Source organism: Lemur catta, chromosome 12, assembly GCF_020740605.2.
Source record: "Lemur catta isolate mLemCat1 chromosome 12, mLemCat1.pri, whole genome shotgun sequence".
In the NCBI taxonomy this organism is placed as follows: domain Eukaryota; kingdom Metazoa; phylum Chordata; class Mammalia; order Primates; family Lemuridae; genus Lemur; species Lemur catta.
In genome coordinates, this window is record NC_059139.1 from 90,629,211 (window position 1) to 90,650,416 (window position 21,206).

Here is a 21,206-nt window from a genome sequence, read left to right on the forward strand (position 1 = left end):
GTTATTGTTCTTTTCAGATTTTCTATTTCTTCATGACCAAATCTTTGTAGGTTTTATGTGACCAGTATGTTTTAGTTTTTATATTTAGGTCTATGATCCATTTATAGTTAATTTGGGCTGCTGATAACTCACAGCTGAGTCTCTCCCTAGGAATTCCCCTCAGTTGAAGGAGCTCCTTTGCCCTAAGATTACACTGTCCTTCTTCACAGGATCAACCTGTGTCCGATGGCTGATTGATGCAGCTCATACGACCTTGCCTTCTTGTTTAGGCTGGGGACTATTCTGAAGGGCTAGTGCAGCTCCTGAGCTCCCCTTGGGAGTGGCCGAAGCCTCTGTTACATTCCTGTTTCTCTCCATCCTTTATAAATGCCATCTTAGTAAGCCCTCCACAGCCAAATCTCTCTTTCAGAGTCTACTTCCTGGGACCCTAATCTCATATAATCACAAAATCAAAATAGATCACAACCTATGAATGAGGTTTTGTGAATGGAATTCATAAGAAATGCTAAACAGCCCTTGTGCTGTCACTGGGCACAACATGAAAAATATGAATAGAAAGTGTCATTGTAACTTTGACAGCCTCTTAGAAAAATCTTTCTTTAATGTAAGTAAGAGATTTAATAAGTATCTGTTTGAAAACTTTAGGGAAATAAAATGTTTCATGTAACAAATCATGGTAATATTTATATATTCAATCTAAAAAATTTACTTTTTGCCCCCCCAAAACCCACAAATAGTATATAAATTGAATCTTTATGTCTAGGCACTTCTGCTAAAGGGAACTAATGTTATCTCCCCAGATCTTGGGATATGAGATGTTAGTTGGAGTTCCCATCCATGGTTTCGCCTCTTGTTTAGTTTCTTTCATGTTGAGATCTTGCAGTAAATGAGGGTTTGATCCACATCGTACTCTCCTCCTCCCATCCTCCTACCTGGCCCTCTATAACTATCTTTGCCTGGTTTAAATAATGTAGCCTAAATTCAAACTTCTACAGAGATTTCATATCAAGCAGTACAGAGAAAGGTAGTGACAGTGTTATTGTAATTGGTGAGAATATTTTTTTTCTTTTGCCTGGTATCAAGAAAGATCAAAACTGCAATGGATTTTAATTTAATTTGATTATCATTACATTTTTTGGAAGTTATTTATTTTTCTTTCACAATACCCATCCAAGGTGGGAGGCAGGGGGGCCCTACAGGACTCTGGATGGACGCTTCACCTGGGAATGCACTTCGGCAATCCTGGCAGCACTGGGAAGGAGGGGACAAAGTGTCACCGTGAGTGCTGCACCCAGAAGTTACACACGCCACTTCTGTTCCCCTTTCATTGGCCCAAGAAGTCACCCGGCCCGAAAGAACTTCACAGCTAAGGAAATAAGATCATATAATGTGCCTGGGAGAAGTTTTAGAAATATCTGATGGACAGAAAGTTACAGCAATATGAAGCTAGATTAAAAAATAGAATTAATCCTAAGAAAGAAGATACTATAGATAGATACAAAATAAAGAAAGCATTAGTTCCAGAAGTTCTTATTTTAATAATAGGTTCTATTTAACTTGAGAGTAGAGGCCATAAAAAATACCTTAGCAGTTTAAAATGAGATTGGCCAAAGAACTGGGGAGTGTCCTTTAGAACGCGATCCTTCACAAGCAACTGGGCGAGATGACCTATTGATTTTTAATTTCTGTGATAACGTAAATGTATAAGAAACAGAAGGTCCTGTCTTCATGCAAACGTGTTCTTCTAATTTTTTAAAATGTCAACAGGCAAAGGAATTTAGAAAACACGTGGGGTGGCAGTAGATTGTTTACAGATCCAGTGTTTTTCAGAATTTCCCCAGGAGGCACCAGTGGTGTAAAGACCTCTATACACTGAAGCATTGAGTGTCTGCAGATTTGTGTCATTAGATGCCCGTGACATTTTTTCTCCATTTGGCTCCTTCAAATGGCAGAAAGTTCCAAACAACTGGCATAATTTGGGGAAAGCATGCTAATTTGTGTTGTGTAGTGCTGATACATTTTATTTTCTATGAGGACAGAAAGGTTGAGAAGTTTGTGTATATAGAAGGAAGGGAATTTTGAGATGTAAAAAGGGGACAGAAGTTAAATATATATATTTAGAGATCAAGGGTTACTCTGTATTAATATTTTGGATGAAAGCAAATCTCACGTGCAATTTGCTCGTCTTCTGAAACTGAAACATTTAGATCCAAGGAAGACTGGGCAGGGGAAAGTATGTTTTGGGGACCATTGGTCTGATTTTGAGAGCACATTTCAACTGCTTTGGTCTGAAGAAAATTACTTCCCAAAACTGTTCAAAATTTCTTTGAGAGAGGATACACCTCCAAAGGGCTAGGACAGTCTAGCCTTTCCTGAAGGGGTAAGTTTCCCTTAATTTCTATTAACAGGGATGTGACCTCTGGCTGCCCTCAGCCTCACCAGGCAGATTGGGTAACATCAGCTTCATTTATTTTGATAGTTTTGTTAAACTGAAACTTGCTGCTGGGAATAATAGCCCCAGGTCTTCATGTCAATAGCTGAACTGTTTTTGTTAGATCGGGTATCAGAGTCAATTGGTTACTTTGAAATAGGTTTAATCATTTCAATTAATGTGATATGTTATCTGTACTTAGTGAAATTCCAAGAAATGGAGGGTTTCTCCAAGTTTTGATTAGCGTTTGCTTCTTCAAAAAGTTGGCTCTCTCCTTGGACAAAGGTTATGCATTAATGCACAAAAATGACAAGATAATATAGTCTCTGAAAATTCAGTATTTTATAAGAAAACTTATCATTTACCGCTATTTCCACCCATTTAAGAAGCATTTACAAATATCCAAAATGAGTAATAGAAAATTATTTGTAATGTCTATTACAATATGACATCGTTGATATATTAAGTCCTATATAAATCAATGAGTGAAAGACCTGAACTTAATTAGAAAATGGATAAAGGATGCAAACCACACCTACAAAACAAGATATACAAACACCCAGTAAGATGTCCAAACTTGTAAATCTCAAATAAGATGACTAAACTCAATAGAAAACAAAGAAATAAAAATTTTAAAAACTCAGACATCATATCTACCTATAAGTTTGACAAATATAAAAAGTATTAAAATGTCATTATTGGCAAAGATATAAGAAAATAGGATTCTCATATACTGTTGGTGGGTATTTTCATTTTGGAGATGTAATCTTAAATATGTATCAAGTATGTACTCTGTAAAATCCACTAATCATTTTTTTAAATTTTATAGTAAGAAAATATAAAATAAGTTCACAAAGATATACATAGAAATATTTTTATTACAGCATTGTCCAACACAAGGGAAAACTGCATATGCCTTTAGAGGAATGTATTGTGACCAGTAAAAATTATGGTAATTTTAAAAATTAAAAATTGTGGGAAGTGACATTTATCATTAGTCAAATATAGGTTGAGTCTGTGGCATATTGTTAACTGAAAATTATCACAAATTAACATGTATAGTATAACTCCACATCTTTTATGTTATGCATCTTATAAGAACACACACACAAGTCTAGAAAAGGTAATATATCAAATGTAGCAATCTCTGGGTAGCATTCTAGATGATTTTTACTTTCATTTTTGTACCTTTTTTACTGTCTAAATTTTTGTGACATAATATATAGAAAATCTGGCACAGAGGTGATTCTCAACACACGTTCTTTTCCGTTTCTCTTCTCCCCCTTGTAATATTGAAATCCACTTGTCTGAGTATCTCTGCTCCCTTTCTCAACTTTCATCACACTATGAGCCCCTGAAAGGCCGGGATTTTGATTAATTTATCTTTATCCTCTCTATGTTTAGCTCTGGGCCTTACATATAAAAGTCATTCAGTAAATGAGGGGTGATTCTCATGTGTTTGTTATTGAATAGCTGGACACATTGTGTTTTTCAGTCAGGGAAGAAAATTCTTTTCAGTCATATACTTAATGCAAAGGAGAGTTAAATTGTAAGATATTTTAAAATTAAAGGGGGCTCAAAAACATTCTTTGGAAAGGGCTAAGTCCTGTCTTGCTTGTCTCAAATGCCTAAGGAAAATACTATAAATTCTAGAACAGCTTGCTTTCCCTAGGGGCTATTACTACTTGGAATCTTCCTTAAAATAGAAATATCTATGTCCATGGTGACTACATTCTGAATCTTATTAATCTTTCTTCTTCTGAATACAGCAGTATGTGGAGCTTTTGCCTCCAATGTGTTCTTACATTCTTTTCTGATAATTATGTTACTGAAAATCTAGAAAAATCTTCCATAGTAACTTTCTTTGTGACCACTCATCTTATAATGAAATCCAAATGATCCAAATGGTCAGAACTGGTTTGTGGTTTAAAAATACAGTCTAGCACCTGCAAGGTAACATAACTTTCAAATAACTCAAGTTCTTAACCCTTAGCATGCTAGGAAAATATCAACATCATTCACCATCTGAATCAAATAAATCCATCTAAACTTTTTACTTTTAAAGTCATTTTTCAGATAATTTACAGAATAAAAGCGTAGTAAAAAGAAAAACCCATTCAAAATTTAAATAAAATATAAACATAGCAAATGTGTTCGTACCAAGTAACAATTTTGGCACATAAACATTACAAAAGATGGAAGCATACTGTCACACATTCTCTTTGCAAAGCAGGACAGTCCAAGTTCCTGTCAGAAGATATTGTGTGACAGTCTGTCCTGTATGAGAATACCCTATTTCCTTTACTGTGCTTAGCAATGTATTGTTTACTCATTGATTCCCGAATTTGAGGACATTCATCTAAGTCTATAGGAAATCGTGATCTGAAGATTCATAGTCTATTTCACTTACATGATTTATTCCATCATCCACATTAGTGTCTAAGCCAGACACTAGACACTGGTCCAGTAGAAACGTGCTGCAAACCAGGTATGTCATTTAAGATGTCCTAGCAGCCACATTAAAAATGTTAAAATAAACAGGTGAAATTAAAATTTAATAATATATTTTATTTGACCACACATATTGAAAATATTATCATTTCAACATATAATTGACATAAAAAAGTATTAATGAGATACCTGACATCATTTATTGAGCTAAGTCCTCGAAATCTAGTGTGTATTTTATACTCACAACACGCATCAATTCAAACTGGCTACATTTCCAGTACTTGAAAGTCACATGTGGCGAGTGGCTACCACATTGGACAGTGCCGGTCCAGAGCGCTTGCTACTGCTGCTCTTCATGTTCATGTTCTGATTCATGCAAGAATTATGAAGTCTTCCTCTGTCAATTTTCTTCTCTTTGGACGTTATGGCTAGAAAAAGAAAAATTCAGAATTCTCAGCTGTGTTCAATGAGAGCTTAAAAACAGACTATAAACATCGTGTCTCCTCTTTTATACCTTCTTGAAAGATAATGTAACAATTTTGACAGCACAGCAAAAAATTGAAAGATGATTGTTAATTTCACTATTGTCCTTCCTCCTAGGAGTTTCCACCATTATTTGGTTTTCTTTTAGTCTTTTTTAAAGTCATAGTTAGAAATTATTGATGAATAATGATAAAAAGATAATTCCTAGGGTGACAAAATAGCAAAATGTTTCAAATATTGGAAAAATAAGATCATTAAGATCCCTCAGTATATCTTAGATTTATAAAAGGCTCCAATGGACCTGTATGACAATTGCAAGATAGAATGAATTTTATTCTATTTTTTGAAAATAAATATATGTTATCTTTGTTTTTTGTAAGACTGCTAAGTAAAAATAAAAATTCATGAAATATTAATTCTTACAAATGGAATTGGTCAAAAAAAGAAACAAAACTATAATTGGGTCCAATGAACTCTGATGGTGTATGGAGGGTTAAATCACATTAATTAAACAGCATGGGGGGGGAATGTTTCAGACTTTTTTTAAGGAAAAAATTCCCCTTTTCTTTCCCATAAGCTTTCATCTTAGGACAGCTTTTCCCAAGTTTTCCCCTCAAAATTTCCTTGAGAAACTTTTTCCTTTAGCCCACACTCCTCTTGTTCTTACTCATTCTTCCGTATTTCATCTCAGAAGCCCCAAAGAACATGTCTAGCAACAAGGTCAAGGAAGGAAAGAAATGGAACAGACCAAGTTAAAATTCTCTTCAACTGGCAGGGGAGGATATAGGCTGTGCCCTCCCCAAGTGTATTTTTGAATTTTTGCTCTTGGATTGTATATAATGATGTACCTTTTCCAACAAGGAGTAACCAGGCTGGGTATAGTCACATGATGCCATAACCACCCATTTCTCGTCCTAATAATCAACTCCTAGGCTCTTCCTTAGGCTGTGAGGTCCCAAAAGGTACACCATAGAAACATAAAACCTCCAACTTAGAAAGATAATTTGTTTTTTTAGCTATTACTATGGGTCAGGCATCGTACTAAGCATTTTTCTGTATTACGACATTTAACTATCACAGCAATCCCTGGAGTTATCATTTCCTCCACTTTTACAGATAAATGGAGGCTCAGAATAATTAAATTACTTGCTTAAAGTCACATAAACAATAAGTAATAATTACTTCAAGGACTTTGCATCAGTTAGATTCATATTTGAAATCAACAGAAACCATTCTAGCTAGTATTAGGAGGGAAAATGAATTGTTAGAGAATATTAGGTATTTCAGAGGTTCTTTAGGACAGTCAGAGAATTCAGCTTGGAGAGTATACCTAACTACTCTGCAGATTCTGGTGACAAACCTGTTACTGCTGTCACTGGGCATAGGCCACACATCACTTGTCACTTCCCCTGAGTATGAGATACTACTTCTGAGTCGGCTGTCCTTGTAGTCTCTCAAAACAGAGGGACCCTGCAGGCCTGGCCAGGTTCCATTCTGCTGGGCACCTTCTCCGTATCACTCCTGTGCACAGTGAGGTCTCATGCTGGTGTGTCTGACTGTGGAGCCTAGTCACACGCCTACATCGTGGCTGAAACGGACACTTCGGAGGGAGTTCCTGGCTTCTAGTTTGGAGAGATTGGATTCATGAGATAGGAAATCAAAACAGAATGGCAAAATGGCCAGCACAGAGCTCAAGATGAATTTGGTTTAATGGTCTTCTTATTTCACAGATGAGAAAACTGAGGCCCACTGAGTAGCTATTGTTGGCTGCACTAAGACTTCTCTGACGTTCTCACCATGGCTCCTAGAAACATTTTCACCAGGAGACCTTAAAAAAATTGGAAATTCACAGAAAAAGTGAGCCCTGCTTCTGTCCTCTGCTTGCCTCATTATATTGGAATGCACAGTGGAAATCGTGGCCGCACTTTTGTCTAATACAAGAGGATGCATGCCACATTTCTCCCTCAGCTCTCGGTAAAGGAGGGAGCCTGTGTAGACGTCGGTCTGGGAGAAAAGAAGGTTTCTCAGGGAAAAGGTTTCTCATGAAGCATCAAGTTCGACTAAGGATTTCCTTGCTAGGTTTGGGGAGCAACACCGTTGGAGTATTGAGATTCTTATTGCAGTTAAATTTTTTAAAAATTCACTTATTTAGAATCTAAAACTCACTGACAGAAAAAAATTGCCTTCACTCTGAACACTGTCAGTTATGAAACATTTGCTGTTGATTCTACACAGTATAGCAAAATTTATTCAATAAAACTAACTTTAAAAACCACAGTACACTTGGGCAATAAAGTCTATCAATTCTATTACATCACTCATAAGCTGACTTGAAAATTCTTCTTCCTACAGGCATGTATATTTCCTAAAACACTGGGATTCTATGGGTTGGTCAATACGCCAAAGTACTCAAAATCTAAATTTATGGATGGTGTGTGAGAAAATAAGTAATCTTGTCACACAAAAACTCAGCTAGTCAAAGCACCATCTTTACAAATGAGAAAAATGTTTTGTAGTATTTTATACCCCACATAACTGAAAATTTTATTTAAAAATGAATAGTAACGAGGATTTTTTAAATTATAGAAATAAAAATTCTTTCCCTCAGTAAGATTACCTTATTTTTTTCTTTTTTAATTTAAGATTTTATAATATTCAATTTTTTTTAAACTTTATTCTCACAACAATCCTGTGAAGTGGCTAAAAAACAGACCAATTCCTTCACTTCAGAATTTTTGTGCGTTTAACATTTGTGTTTAACATTTATGTTATAATACGTTATTTAAAAATTTATTTATCTTGAATTCTGGTAAAATACACGTAAAGTCCATTTTGACTATTTTCAGTACGCACTCCAGCAGCGTCAGGTTTGTCGCATCGCTGTGCACGCAGCTCATCTCCAGAGTTTGTCGTCTTACAAAGCTGGAACTCTGTACCACACAATTACCAGTTTCTCCCTCTTTCTTATTTTTTAAAGAAATCAGAATGTTTTTTAATGGTAAGACTACCTGGTTTTGTTTTTTTTCTTTTTATTATTATGAGGAAAATATATTCTCATTATAAAAATCTTCACTCGTGGCCAACAAGCTGGGTTGTTGCCATGAGGCTTCGGTTCCCAAAACGAGGCTTCCTGGAAGTTTGCTAATTGCTCCGCTGGCCAGAAAGAGGAACAATTTTGTTTCTTTTGAGGTTTGGCCATTTCTCTGTGAAGACATGATTATTCATTTGCTTATCTGCACAATTTATGATAGAGGCAGCAAGAGCATATCAATACTCTCATTCATTGAGATTTTCCATTTTAGTTTAAAATAAAAACTGAAGGTGGCTGGCATACTATGTTCCTTTTAAACAAAAATTTCTTAATGTGAGCTACATGGATGACATTGAGAAGGGTGCTTAAGTGCTGACAGTGTGTGCAAAATTAAGCACATGTGTGCTTATTGTGTATGTGTGTAAGCATGTGCACGTGCATTTTTTTCTGATAAGAGAATTCACAGATTTCGTCAGGTCTTCAAAGCAGTTTGTGATGCTCATAAATCAAAATGGCAAAGGGCTATTTCAGGTCACAGAACAAATTCTGTAATATATGTAATATAATACGAACTTAAATTCAGGTCTCTTGTAACCCAGACTATGTTTGTTTTACTGTTAACTTTAATTTAAACCATGAAAGATACACATTGTTTACAAGGTCCCTTTTCTCCTCTGATGCTGTTTATATAGGATCTCTAAGAACCTATAAAGCAATGCTATTTGCGATAGACCTGGAATATTTGAAAACATAGTAGGACTGCCTCTTACCACCTTCCAGCATCTACCAGAATCCTCATAAAAAGAACAGAACAAAGCCCCAAAGCACAAAGCAGTATATTATGAGTGAGTGTAAAAGTGTTAAATTAGTCACCAAACTTTTGGCATTCTTTTCATTTTGATATAAACCCAAATCCCAGTATTTTTTATTAGAGAGAAATTCTAAGCTGAGAATCCTGCCAAGGGTATTAATCATGTTTGTCTTGTTACTACTTACTCCCCCATTGTTTACCATAGTGCCTGGCAGATAGTGAGTCCTCAACAAATATTTTTTTAACCTAAATGAATTAAATTGCCTTGAACTGAATTGAAATGAGGGTTGGCATGTTAAGAGTTTTGGGTAAGCCATTATTTAAAGTTATTTATGAAGCTATCAAGTGTCACATGGTCATTTCTCTTCAAATTCCCTGCCAACAGTCATTTAATATATTAAATTAAAATCTGAGTTGAAAATTCCTTTCCTTTTATTCTATCATTGATGCTATAGAAATGGAAAAGTCATTAAATCTTTCACAGGATGAAAGGTTGACCTTTAGGAATATGTTTATTTCTAGAAAAATAGTGAGCTGGAACCTTGCTAAGGCACACAACTTGATATAGAATACAGATGCATCTTGGACCAGGTCCGGGGGAATTCAGGGACCATAGTTCTGAAAAGCCTACCTGGTAAAACATTCAGTTCATAATTTAACAGAGACCACTGGATGGGGGGGGGTGTCTCTACACTTTGAGATTTCATAAACCAGTAAGAATTTTCACCCCAGATATAATTAGGGTTAGTTCTCATAGGACTGCCAACTTTTCACTTTTTTTTCAAGACACTAAAACATAATAATTTCCATATACCATCATCATTTGTTAAACAAACATCCTCTTAACACCAAAAAAGTGGAATGATCATAATTTCAGAATAAAGAACAGTCCTCCAAATGCAATAAATTTGACTTCATGAAAAATGCACAATATTCTTTATAAAAGTTTGCTTTTGTCGTTTTGTTGCTGACTGGTGACAATGTTAGCACAAACCAACACTGATGTATGGGCTGAGGTTTCTTTGTTCCCCTCTGAATCCACTCTCCACCCTTTCTCCCCTCTGCTCTTTTCAGGGAAAGCTGGTCTCTCTGGCCTTGTCATTCAGGCTTTCTTGCCCTTTGGCTTCTTGTTGGGTTCAGCCCACGGGAGATACAGACAGGAGAACAGAGGGTGAAAGGAGAGAAGCTCAGCCTGTTTATTCCACTGATCCATTTCTCCTCCCTCACCCCCCTCCCTCCAGCCACCACTGCTGCCGGGGTGCAGGTTGGCAGTGGCTGTAGCCCTCCCCTCAGGCTTTCTGTCCAGATCTAGCACTGATGCTCTGTCCTTGCCTCTCCTCCTACCTGTTCGGGGCAAGGTAAAGCAAATGGCACCTGCACTTCTAGGGGCTGCCTCGCCATCCTTTGCTCATGCCCTTAATTGTGCCCACACTTTTGGAAATGGTCCCTTCACTTAACTGTCCTCAATGACTCCGCTGGAGTGGCCATCTGTTTCCTGCTGGGGCCTGATCAATACCTTCTTCATTTAAAGAGGAAAATGCTGAGGCCCAGATAAGTGAAGTAGCTGGCCCCAAGTCACGCAGTCATTTAGGTAGGATCAAGTCGGATCCAGACCATGGCCTTCCAGATTACAGGCCGGGTGCTCCCTGGTCAGTGCTCACCTGGCATCCTCCATGGCCACCTCCTGCTCAGTCACGTTGATGGCAACTTCTACAACCTCTAGTTGTAGATTGTTCACGTTTAAAATTTAAATACCTTATAAACGCAGAGGAATACAGTTTTCACCAGAATGGATTGGAAGCAGGAAATTTGAGTTTTAAAATCACAAAAGCTAAGCACAAAAGGACATGAGAGTGATGAGCTTTCCACTGTGCAATGAATTCTGACCAGGAAAGGAGAGACGGGGAGGGATGGCAGAAACGTGCCCGGGGAAGGGGCCGGAGCGTGGTGGTGGGTGGGAGAGGATGCTTTGTGGGGGAAACCCTGAGTCTGCGAGAGGGATGTGAACAGGTGGTGGAGGAATAAGGAAGTAGAGGGCCATAGGTGCCCGTCAAGCTGGGGGAAGAGAACTGGGCAGCAGTAGTGGTGCATAGATGGTCTATCAAACAGGAAGTGCAACCATTGCAAAATGTGTTGAAAGTGTGTTTTATCTGGCAGGAAGTCACTGCACCACTGAGCAGGGGCTGCTGCTGGAACCCCAGCATTTTAAAGCCTCGGATTATTAGAGACATTTCTCTAAAACTGACCTATGTCAATATGCTCTTCCACAAAGGTGGAATTTGCTGTAACTGCACTTTTATTTAGCAATCCTGCTTTTAAATAAATATGCATGCACATATTTAATACATGAACTTGGTTCTTAATTACATACTTGACTGAATTTCCCGCTACTGTTGTTTGATCACTTGTTGTTATGAAAGCGCTCCATTGGTATTTTCCTTTTACTAGGGTTTTAAATAAGCTACAAAGTTTTAGCATCAAATTATTCTCTTTAAAGGAGTCAGGATAATGAAATTATTAACATGTACTGAGCACTCTGTCTCTCAAAGCATTTACCTGCTTGACCTCATTCAGTCCTTACAACAACCCTCCCATCACCCAACCGCAAGGCCATCCCCATGTCCTCTGCTGCGCTCTCTGGCCCCTGGCCTTGGCAACTCTGATCCCTGTCAGCCTCCCGGGCCAGATGCACGGGAAGTGTTGCTCGAAGGAGCCAGTGTTGTAGCTGCTCAGCATGAAAGACTGCAGCTTCTGGTGCAGCCACCTTCCTTGGCTGCTGAGCCTTTCATCAATCAGCAAGTATTTGTCAAGCTTCTACTAAATGTTCAGCAAAGTTCTATCTGGCCTCTGTGCACCGGACCTTTCTAGGTTGGCGCGTGAGGTTGCACTAGTCAGGGACCTTGAACCCGGCCTTAAAGGTGAAGAGTTTGTGTGGCTGAGGGAGAACAGTAAGGTCATTTTAGGACAGAGAAATCAAGGCTCAAAGCAAGGAAGAGGACAATGAGAAGGTACTGGAATAGGTTAGAGAAATAAAGAAATATAAAATTAGAAAATAATATGTAAATTTTCCTCTAAATTCTCAAACGAGAAATCTTCACAATCAAAAGGAAATCTACTCTTAAAATTTCATATAAGATTTATTCAATTAGTAGACTATCAACCTTAATATAGATGCATAGTAGTCAGAAGTCTTTACTGTAATCAAAGAGTTTATTGCAATTTTAATATTATTTAGCATTATTTTAGTTTGATAATCTTGGCTACCTTAGCTACATGTATTTAGATTATGGGCTTGATATTTAGGTAGACAGTTTTAAGACAAAAAGTATAGTAATTACTTTAACCACTGAGAGTGTGTTCATTTTCATCATTAACACAAATTGCATGTGTCTGCTCATGCCTGGAAGCAGAATGAAAGTAACGGTCTAAGTCCTGTCTTTCCGCACTCTGCCGCTGCCTCCTGCGGAGCGGGGACAGTGACTGACTGCACCTCTTTTTTAGAGTCTTTGAAGCCACACACCCACTGCCAAAACCTCTACCCCATGTATTTACTTATTTCTAAAGTGGTTTCTGATTTAATTTTTTTCTTTGTTAATAGGGTTGCCTCCTATCAAAAAGTGCTTGTCTTTGTATAAGCTCTTTCCCTTAAGAGAGTAGAACGGAGTCTGAGAGCGGGGGTGACAGCTTGCGGCTGGGGTAACAGTGCAGAAGGGAGACTTGGCACTCTCCATAGTTTGCTCAGGTTGCTCTCTGTTCTGCAACACATGACAATTTCCTAAATGTATCTGTGCGAAAAGTCCTATGTTATTTAATAACAGTTTTCAGTTAAGCCTATTTTATTTGGCTTTGACTTATCAGTGATTTTTTTGTTCAAAATATTAAGAGGGTACAAGTGTTTTTGTTACATGGATACCTCGTATGTATAATGCTTAAGTCAGGGCTTTTGGTGTGCCCATCACCAGAATAGTGTTCGTTATACCCAATAGGTAAGTTTTTATCCCATGAGCACCCTCACATCCCGTCCCCTTCTTGGTTTCTCATGTGCCTTATATTGCTCTATGCCTGTGTGTACCCATCAGTTAGCTCCCACTTATTAGTGAAAACATACGGTGTTTGGTTTTTCATTCCTGAGATGCTTCACTTAGGATAATGGTCTCCAATTCCATCCAAGTTGCTGCAAACAACATTATTTCATTCCTTTTTAGAGCTGGGTAGTACTCCATGGGTTATGTGTGTGTGTGTGTGTGTGTGTGTGTGTGTGTTTGTGTATCCACTCATGAACTGACAGACATTTGGGTTGATTCTACATTTTTGCAATTGTGAATCGTGCTGTGATAAACATTCGAATGCAGGTGTCTATATGATAAAATGACTTCATTTCCTTTGGGTAGATATGCAAGAGCAGGATTGCTGGATCGAATGGTAGGTCTACATTTATTTCTTTGAGGAATCTCCATGCTATTTTCCCTAGAGGTTGCACTAATTTGCAATAGTGTATAAGCATTCCTTTCTCTCTGCATCCACATGAACATCTGTTGTTTTTTGACTTTTTAATAATGGCCATTCTGATAGGAGTAAGATGGTATCTCATTATGGTTTTAATTGGAATTTCCGTGATGATTAGTGATATTTAGTATTTTTTCAGATGTTTGTTGGCCATTTGTTTATCTTCTTTTCAAAAATTGCTGTTCATGTCTTTTGCACACTGTTTGGTGGGTTTATTTGTTTGTTTCTTGCCGATTTGTTTGAGTTCTTTGTAGACTGTGGATAGTAGTCCTTTGTCAGATGTATAGTTTACAAATATTTTCTTCCATTCTACAGGTTGTTTATTCACTCTGTTGATTATTTCCTTTGCTGTACAAAAGCTTCTTAATTTAATAAAGTCACATTTATTTATTTGTGTTGTTGTTATATTTGCCTTTGGGGTCTCAGTCATAAATTCTTTGTGTAGGCCAATGTCTAGAAGAGTTTTAGCTACATATTTTTCTAGAATATTTATGGTTTCATGCCTTACATTTAAGTCTGTGATCCATCTTGAATTAATTTTTGTAAATGGTGAGAGATAGGAGTCCTGCTTCATTCCTCTCCATGTGGCTGTCCAATTTTCCCAGCATCATTTACTGAATAGGGCTTCCTTTCTTCAGGGTATGTTGTTGTTTGCTTTGTTGAAGATTAGCTGGTTGTAGGCAGATGGTTTTATTTCTGGGTTGTTTATTCTGTGTCATTGGTCTATATCTCTACTTTTATACCAATATTGTGCTGTTTTGGTTACTATCACCTTGTAGCATAATTTGAAGTTAGATAATGTGATGCCTCCAGATTTGTTCTTTTTGCTTAAGATTGCTTTGGCTATTCAGGCTCTTTTTTGGTTTCATATGAAGTTTAGGATTATTTTTTCTAGATTCGTGAAATATGACACTGGTATTTTGATGGGAATTGAGTTGAAACTGTAAATCACTTTGGGTAGTATGGACATTTTAACAATGTTGATTCCATCAATCCATGAGATAAGCATGGAATATTTTTCTATTTGTTTGTGTCATCTATGACACTAACTTTCATCAGTGTTTTGTAGTTCTTCTTGTAAAGATCTTTTACTTCTTTGGTTAAGTATATTCCTAGGTATTTTATTTTCTTTGTAGCTGTTATAAATGGTATTGAGTCCTTGATTTAACTCTCAGCTTCACTGTTATCAGAATGTAGAAATGCTACTAATTTGTGTATATTGATTTTGTAACCTGAGACATTGCTGAATTTATTTCTCAATTCCAGGAGTCTTTTGGTGGAGTCTATAGGATTTTCTAGATACAAGATTATGTCATCAGTGAACAGAGATAGTTTGACCTCCTCTATCCTGATCGCTTTATTTTTTCTTTCTTACTCTTGCTTAATTGCTCTGGCTAGGACTTCTAGTACTGTGTTGAATAGAAGTGGTAACAGTGGGCACTCTTGCCTTGTTCCAATTTTTAGAGGGAATGTTTTGAACTATTCCCCATTCAGTATGATGTTGGCTGTAGGTTTGTCACATATGGCTTTTATAATTTTGAGGTATGTTCCTTCTATGCCTAGTTTGTTGAGGGTTTTTATCATAAAAGCGTGCTGGATTTTATCAAATGCTTTTTCTGCATCTATGGAGATGATCATGTGTTCTTTGTTTTTGTTTCTGTTTATGTAGTGAATAACATTTATTGATTTGCATATGTTAAACTATCTTTGCATCCATGGGATAAAATCCATTTTATCATGGTGGATAATCTTTTTGATGTGCTATTGAATTCAGTTTGCTAGTATTTTGTTGAGGATTTTTGCATCTATGTTCATAAGGGATATTCATTTGTAGTTTTTTTTTGTTGTTATTGTATCCTTTCCTGACTTTGCTACCAAGTTGATACTGGCTTTATCAAAGGAGTTAGGGAGGACTCTCTCCTTTCCAATGTTATGGAATAGTTTCTGCATGATAGGTACCAGTTCTTCTTTGCAGGTCTGGTAGGACCTGTCTGGGCCAAGGCTTTTTATGTTGATAATATTTTATTACCGCTTACATCTCACTACTTGTTATTGGTCTATTCAGAATTTCTATCTCTTCTGGATTCAGGCTTCAGAGGTGGTGTGTTTCCAAAAATTTATCCATTTCTTCTAGGTTTTCTAGTTTGTTTGCATAGGTGTTTTCATAGTATTTATTTTTGCAATATCAGTTATAATGTCTCCTTCCCCATTTATGATTGGGGTTATTTGAGTCTATACTCTTCCTATAAAACAATAGCACAAGAGGGAAAGTAAAACAATAAGGTTTCATCTAACATGTTGAACAGAAAGAACAGTGTCCCACATATCAACACTAACACTCAATGTGAATGGTCTGAATGCCCCACTTGAAAGACATAGATTGGCTAAATGGATGAAAAAACACAACTCAACTATTTGTTGTCTCCAAGAAACACATCTGAACCACAAGGACTCACACAGACTCAAGGTAATGAGATGGAAAAAAAAATATTCGATGCAAATAGAAACCAAAAATTTGGTTGAATTCCTCCCTTTACCATTATATAATGACTGTCTTCATCTTTTTTTTACCACTGTTGATTAAAGTCTATTTTATCTGATTTGAAAATGGCTACTTGCTTTTGGTTTCTATTTGGGATCCATTGCTGGAGAGCTGGTGTACTTCTTTGGTGGTGTCCTTTCATACTTCTGGAGTTCTTGCACTGATTCCTTCTCATCTGGAGCAGCTATCACTTCTTTTTTAAATTTTATTTTGTTTAGATGGATTTTTCCTCCTTACTCTTAAGGGTGAGTCTGTAGCATATGTTGAATAAGGACCTTTGGCTTTGCTTGTGGCTACTTTGATGGGGATCTAGGTTCTAGATGGATACCTTGGTTATAGATATCCTTAGAGTGGAAGTTTGTGCTATTACTAGTTATTTTTTGTAGGCTGTAATGGTTGTGTACTATGTGCATGGGCAGATTCCCCATTTCTTGTTGACAAGGGAAGATGGAGGTCTTTGAAATCCTTTCTCTTTCCCCAGGCCTATGGTCTTCTTTACAGTGTGAATTATATTGGGATGCCCAGTTCAATCTCTGAGACAGTAGGTGGTGCTTGAGGATGAGAGTCAACCACACTCTGTATGATTTAGTCAGTTTATTCTGTAATGCTGCAATCCCCAACCCCTGGGCCGCAGACTGGTACCAGTCCATGGCCTGTTAGAAACCGGGCACACTGTATGAGGTGAGTGGCAGGTGAGCAAGCAAAGCTCCATCTGTATTTACAGCTGCTCCCCATCACTCGCATCACTGTCTGAGCTCTATCTCCTGTCAGATCAACGACAGCATTAGTTGCAGGAAAACAAGCTCAGGGCTCCCACTGATTCTGTGTTATGGTGAGTTGTATAATTATTTCATTATATATTACAATGTAATAATAATAAAAATGAAGTGCACAATAAATGTAATGAGCTTGAATCATCCTGAAACCATCCCCTCCGAAGTCTGTCAAAAAATTGTCTTTCATGAAACTCATCCCCGGTGCCAAAAAGGTTGGGGACCACTGCTGTAATGGGCTGTACAAGTTGTCCTTCCTGCCAGTAGGTGGTGCTTGCACGAAAGAGCCAGCTGCAGTGGTGTTTTTTGGGACTGTGACTGGCTCCAGTCATTCAGGAGAAGCACCTGATTGCCCCAGGTGGTGGCTGGGGCCCTGGAGCTCCCAGGAGACTCCTTATTCTGCACCACAGCAGAGGTGGGTGGAGGAGTGAGGCTGGGTGCGGCTGGGTCATATGAGCCTACGTTCAGTCTCCACAAAGGCAGGCACAAGAGCTGTCTGGGCAGTGGTCAAGGGTCTCTCTCAGACTGCTGGGGAAAGCCACCAGGGAGGGCCTGAAGTGGCCCCACAAAGCCAGAAAATCTGCTCATGGGGGAGGGGCCATCTGAGATTCACAGACCATCTGTCAGGAGTGGTTTTCGCTCCTCTTCTTCTTCCGCTGCCCTGTGAATCGCCTTTCTAGCATCTGGCTGAAAGCAGCAGCCAAAACCAGTTGACCTCACCAGCAAAGGTGCCGAGAGCTGGGAGCTTCCCTGTCCAAGATCTTGCCCCATACCCAAGCGCAGCATTCCTGTGGGGGAGGGGTGCTCCATGAATGCACTGCAGCTGGGACCCACACTGTACTCTCCTTTCAGTTATGCCCACGTGGGCTCTCTTGCCTCCCAAGGTTAGTTCACAGATCTCCCTTCCGTGCCCCTGAACAATATGACTGAGTCCTGGCAGTAGGGAATCTGGCCTGCATGCCTGTCCTCTGGTTCCCCAAGTTCAATCCCTGACCATGCCAGGGAGACACATGCTGGTCTTGAGTTGCCCAGGGAGTGCTCAAGCAGGCTTAATATCCCTCTGCTTTGGGTTATGCCCTGCTCTGTTGAAGTAGCCAAGTGGGCAGCACTGATGAGGGCCCGCAGGCAGGGAGCTCACAGTCTGGGCAACCTTGTTCTGCTGCGGGGTCTTTAAGAGGAAAGGTGTGAGCCCCACTGTCTGTAGGGGCCTGGGTGTGGTGGACATACCGACAGAGGGGAAGCAGCTGCTCCTGGGAGCCCCGGCCCAGTTGTCCCTTGTGCACCAGTGCCACTCAACAGCAGTGGGCGAGGCGGGGCAGAGGGAGGGAAAGGGTCTGAGTGGAGGAGAGCTGGCACTCTGTTCCCCTTTGTGCCTCTCGCTGAATGGCAGCCCACCCAGAACGTCCGGGCTCTGGGAGCTCACAGATCCCCTGTGGCCACTGCAGTCTGGGCAGGAGTTGGGAACTGTTTGCCTGGGGACCAGCGACATGAAAACTGAAGGGCTGAAGCTCCCTGGGGAGGACACAGGCACACAGTGGGTGGAGAAACAGCATGATGCCCACTGCCTTGACTCAGATCTGTGGTTACAGGGATTGACCCCAGGGGGGCTGGCAGTCTGGTGCTTTGTTTTCAAGAAGCTCCCAGTCCACTGGCAGCAACAGCTTTTGGTCTCATGAGGACAGAGGAGCTCTCCAGCAGCACAGGGGCCTGGGACTGCCATGGTGTGAGGGGAGGAGAAACAAACCCCCACCTGCCGTTTCCACTGGGCTCCAAGTTTCTTGGGGGTTGATCTCTGCTGGAATCTTGCTCCTCCTTGTTCTGCTCTGCAATTTCTTCCTGTGGGGTCTCCAGTAGGTTCTGGCACTTGTCCCTCGGAATTACACCTGGGAGATGTTGGTTTTCCACCTAAAACTTTTCCTTCTTTCTGAGACGATCCAGTGAGCAATGTCTGTAGTCAGCCATCTTGCCCCACCCTCCCAGTGCTTTTATCTTACTGGAAATGGTTGTCCTTTTTGGCTGTGGAAATTTTTGGTGTTGGATAAAAAGGGCTAGAGGATTAATTAGGTGCTTACTGAGTCTACTTATGCAAAATTTAAAAACTTCCTCTTGAGAGATGAAATAGCCAACAAGGAGATGCTCCCTGGAAATAGCAGTCTAGGTCAGGGACTTCCAATCTTTTTAAAATGGGAAAATCCCTACTTTCTGCATAAAATGTTCTACAGCATGCATTTATCTCTAAGTATAAATCCCAAGAATTTTATTTTGAGGCTTGTTTTTTTTTTTTTTTTGAGAATTCTTGGACCTAGTCTTGAAATTACTGGAATCATCGTAAGATACTGAGGATCATCGGTTCATGTCACTCCTAAGCATCACCTTTCCAGCCGAAGATGTTCATCCCTTAAAGGCCAACTCTTGAGGGTGGGTGTGCAGCTGTGTGTGGAGGAGCTTGACTTTGGGGCCAGGTTGTTTGTGAGAGGTCGCAATATTTGTTTGTCCCCATCCCGTAGAGTTCCCTTTTTATCAGAGGCCAGTGGCACAGCCTCAAGGCTCAGCACAGAGTGAACAATTAGGGAACTGAATGAATGCTGCATTTTTATGACTGGTTGCATTTGCCACCAGATGGCCCTACTGTATCATCAAGAAATGCACACATGTGGAAAATCCATGGTCTCATAAACGTAAGGGAAAAAACAAAGCAGTGGTTAGACCTTTAAAATATGTAGGAACACAGTTCCATTTTTATGGGGTTAATTAGAAGCAGCTGCAGCAGCAGGAGTATTCACAAGAAAACAGGACACACCCAGGGAAGCTATAGGAAGGTCATAATCCTAGCATATATGAGGTTTTCCTTTTTAAGTTTTCATATTACTTTGTAATTAGTAATTATCACAATAGCCAAAGAATAGTTAGGAAGCACTCTAGTCCCAGCAAGGCCTGTAACATATGTTTCCATACCAATTTTGCATACTCTTCAGCTTGCAGCTGAGAAAAAGTAACTTTAGAAAAAATTTGAGAGGCAAAGTCTACACATCTGCTGATTTGGGTCATATTAGCCATGCTCTGAGGATGAATGATCTGACTCTAAAGCATGCTATTGTCTTTGCTTTAATGATGCTTGTGATGAGAACAAGATGATGAAGGTCGGAGGACACAGGGCTTCTCCGAGTTCCAATGACCCTGTTCCTCCGTAGGTGATGTTAAAAACCCAGGCATTCTAGGTGACATCTCCCATTAGGAATGTGACATTTTGATCCTAACCTCTTGAAGTAAGAATAAAAGTTGCAGAGTAACTCAATTCCAACGTGAGTAATTTTATCTCAACTTTCTAAAACGGTTCATTGTCATCATTTAACTTTTACTCTCCCTTTAGACTCTAAACTGTTAAATAAGATGATGGTTATAAGAGTTTGCAGTTTTATCACTGTGTTAGGAAAAAAGGAGAACTTGTGTGAGTTTATCAAGCTTATCCTCAGTCTATAAAATTGTTTGAGACATTCTCAGGAAACAATGTCAAAAAGTAATACTTTATTATTGTTTTAAAGAGAAAGTCCCCGGACACTGGACAGATGTCATTTACCTTGGCCCAACTCAGGTCCTTGGAGATTTGCCTGGAGGAAGCAGAAGAAAAGGCTAGAGCTTTATCTGAACAGGTAATACCTGTCACGGGAACTGGAAACAAATGTTCCTCAGTGTGCAGCATGGCGAGTGTGAATCTAAACACACGTTTTAACCTCTGCCCCTGTTGATACACACACGCAAGCATACGCGCGCACACACACACACACACGCAGCTGCACACGATGCACGCACACACTCAGAGAGTTTCAGCATTTTAGACATGACAATGCAGACTTTAATCTGCGTGGACCTTTTTGGCCTTTAAAAGGTTTTCCACCTTTACAGTTTACTTGATTTTCACTCACCACAGGCCATGAGTTAGGGAAGCCTTCCTTAAACAAGTGGTTTTCCTGAATAAGCAAAGCATATTTGCCTTATAAACAGATAGGCCCCAAGATTAAATAAAACCAATGGGAACCACACTGGAGTAACTTTTTTTGAATTATCTGAGAAAAGTTTACTTGGAAGAGAATTTTTTAAATATTGACTTTCCTCTTGGATTTTTGAAACTCGCAGAAGCAAAGCCACAGCAGAACAGAGGTGGAGCCCGGCCTGCCCCG

At 39.2% G+C, this 21,206-nt stretch overlaps 1 protein-coding gene across 1 annotated transcript in view; it reads left to right on the forward strand.

Moving 5' to 3' along the window:
* The window catches only part of CCDC192 (coiled-coil domain containing 192), a 200,612-nt gene that overhangs the window by 13,565 nt on the left and 165,841 nt on the right, over positions 1-21,206 (forward strand). The window contains exon 3 of the mRNA XM_045565894.1: positions 20,571-20,678. Within this exon, the coding sequence (XP_045421850.1) occupies positions 20,571-20,678 (108 nt within the window). The remainder of the gene's footprint in view (positions 1-20,570; positions 20,679-21,206) is intronic.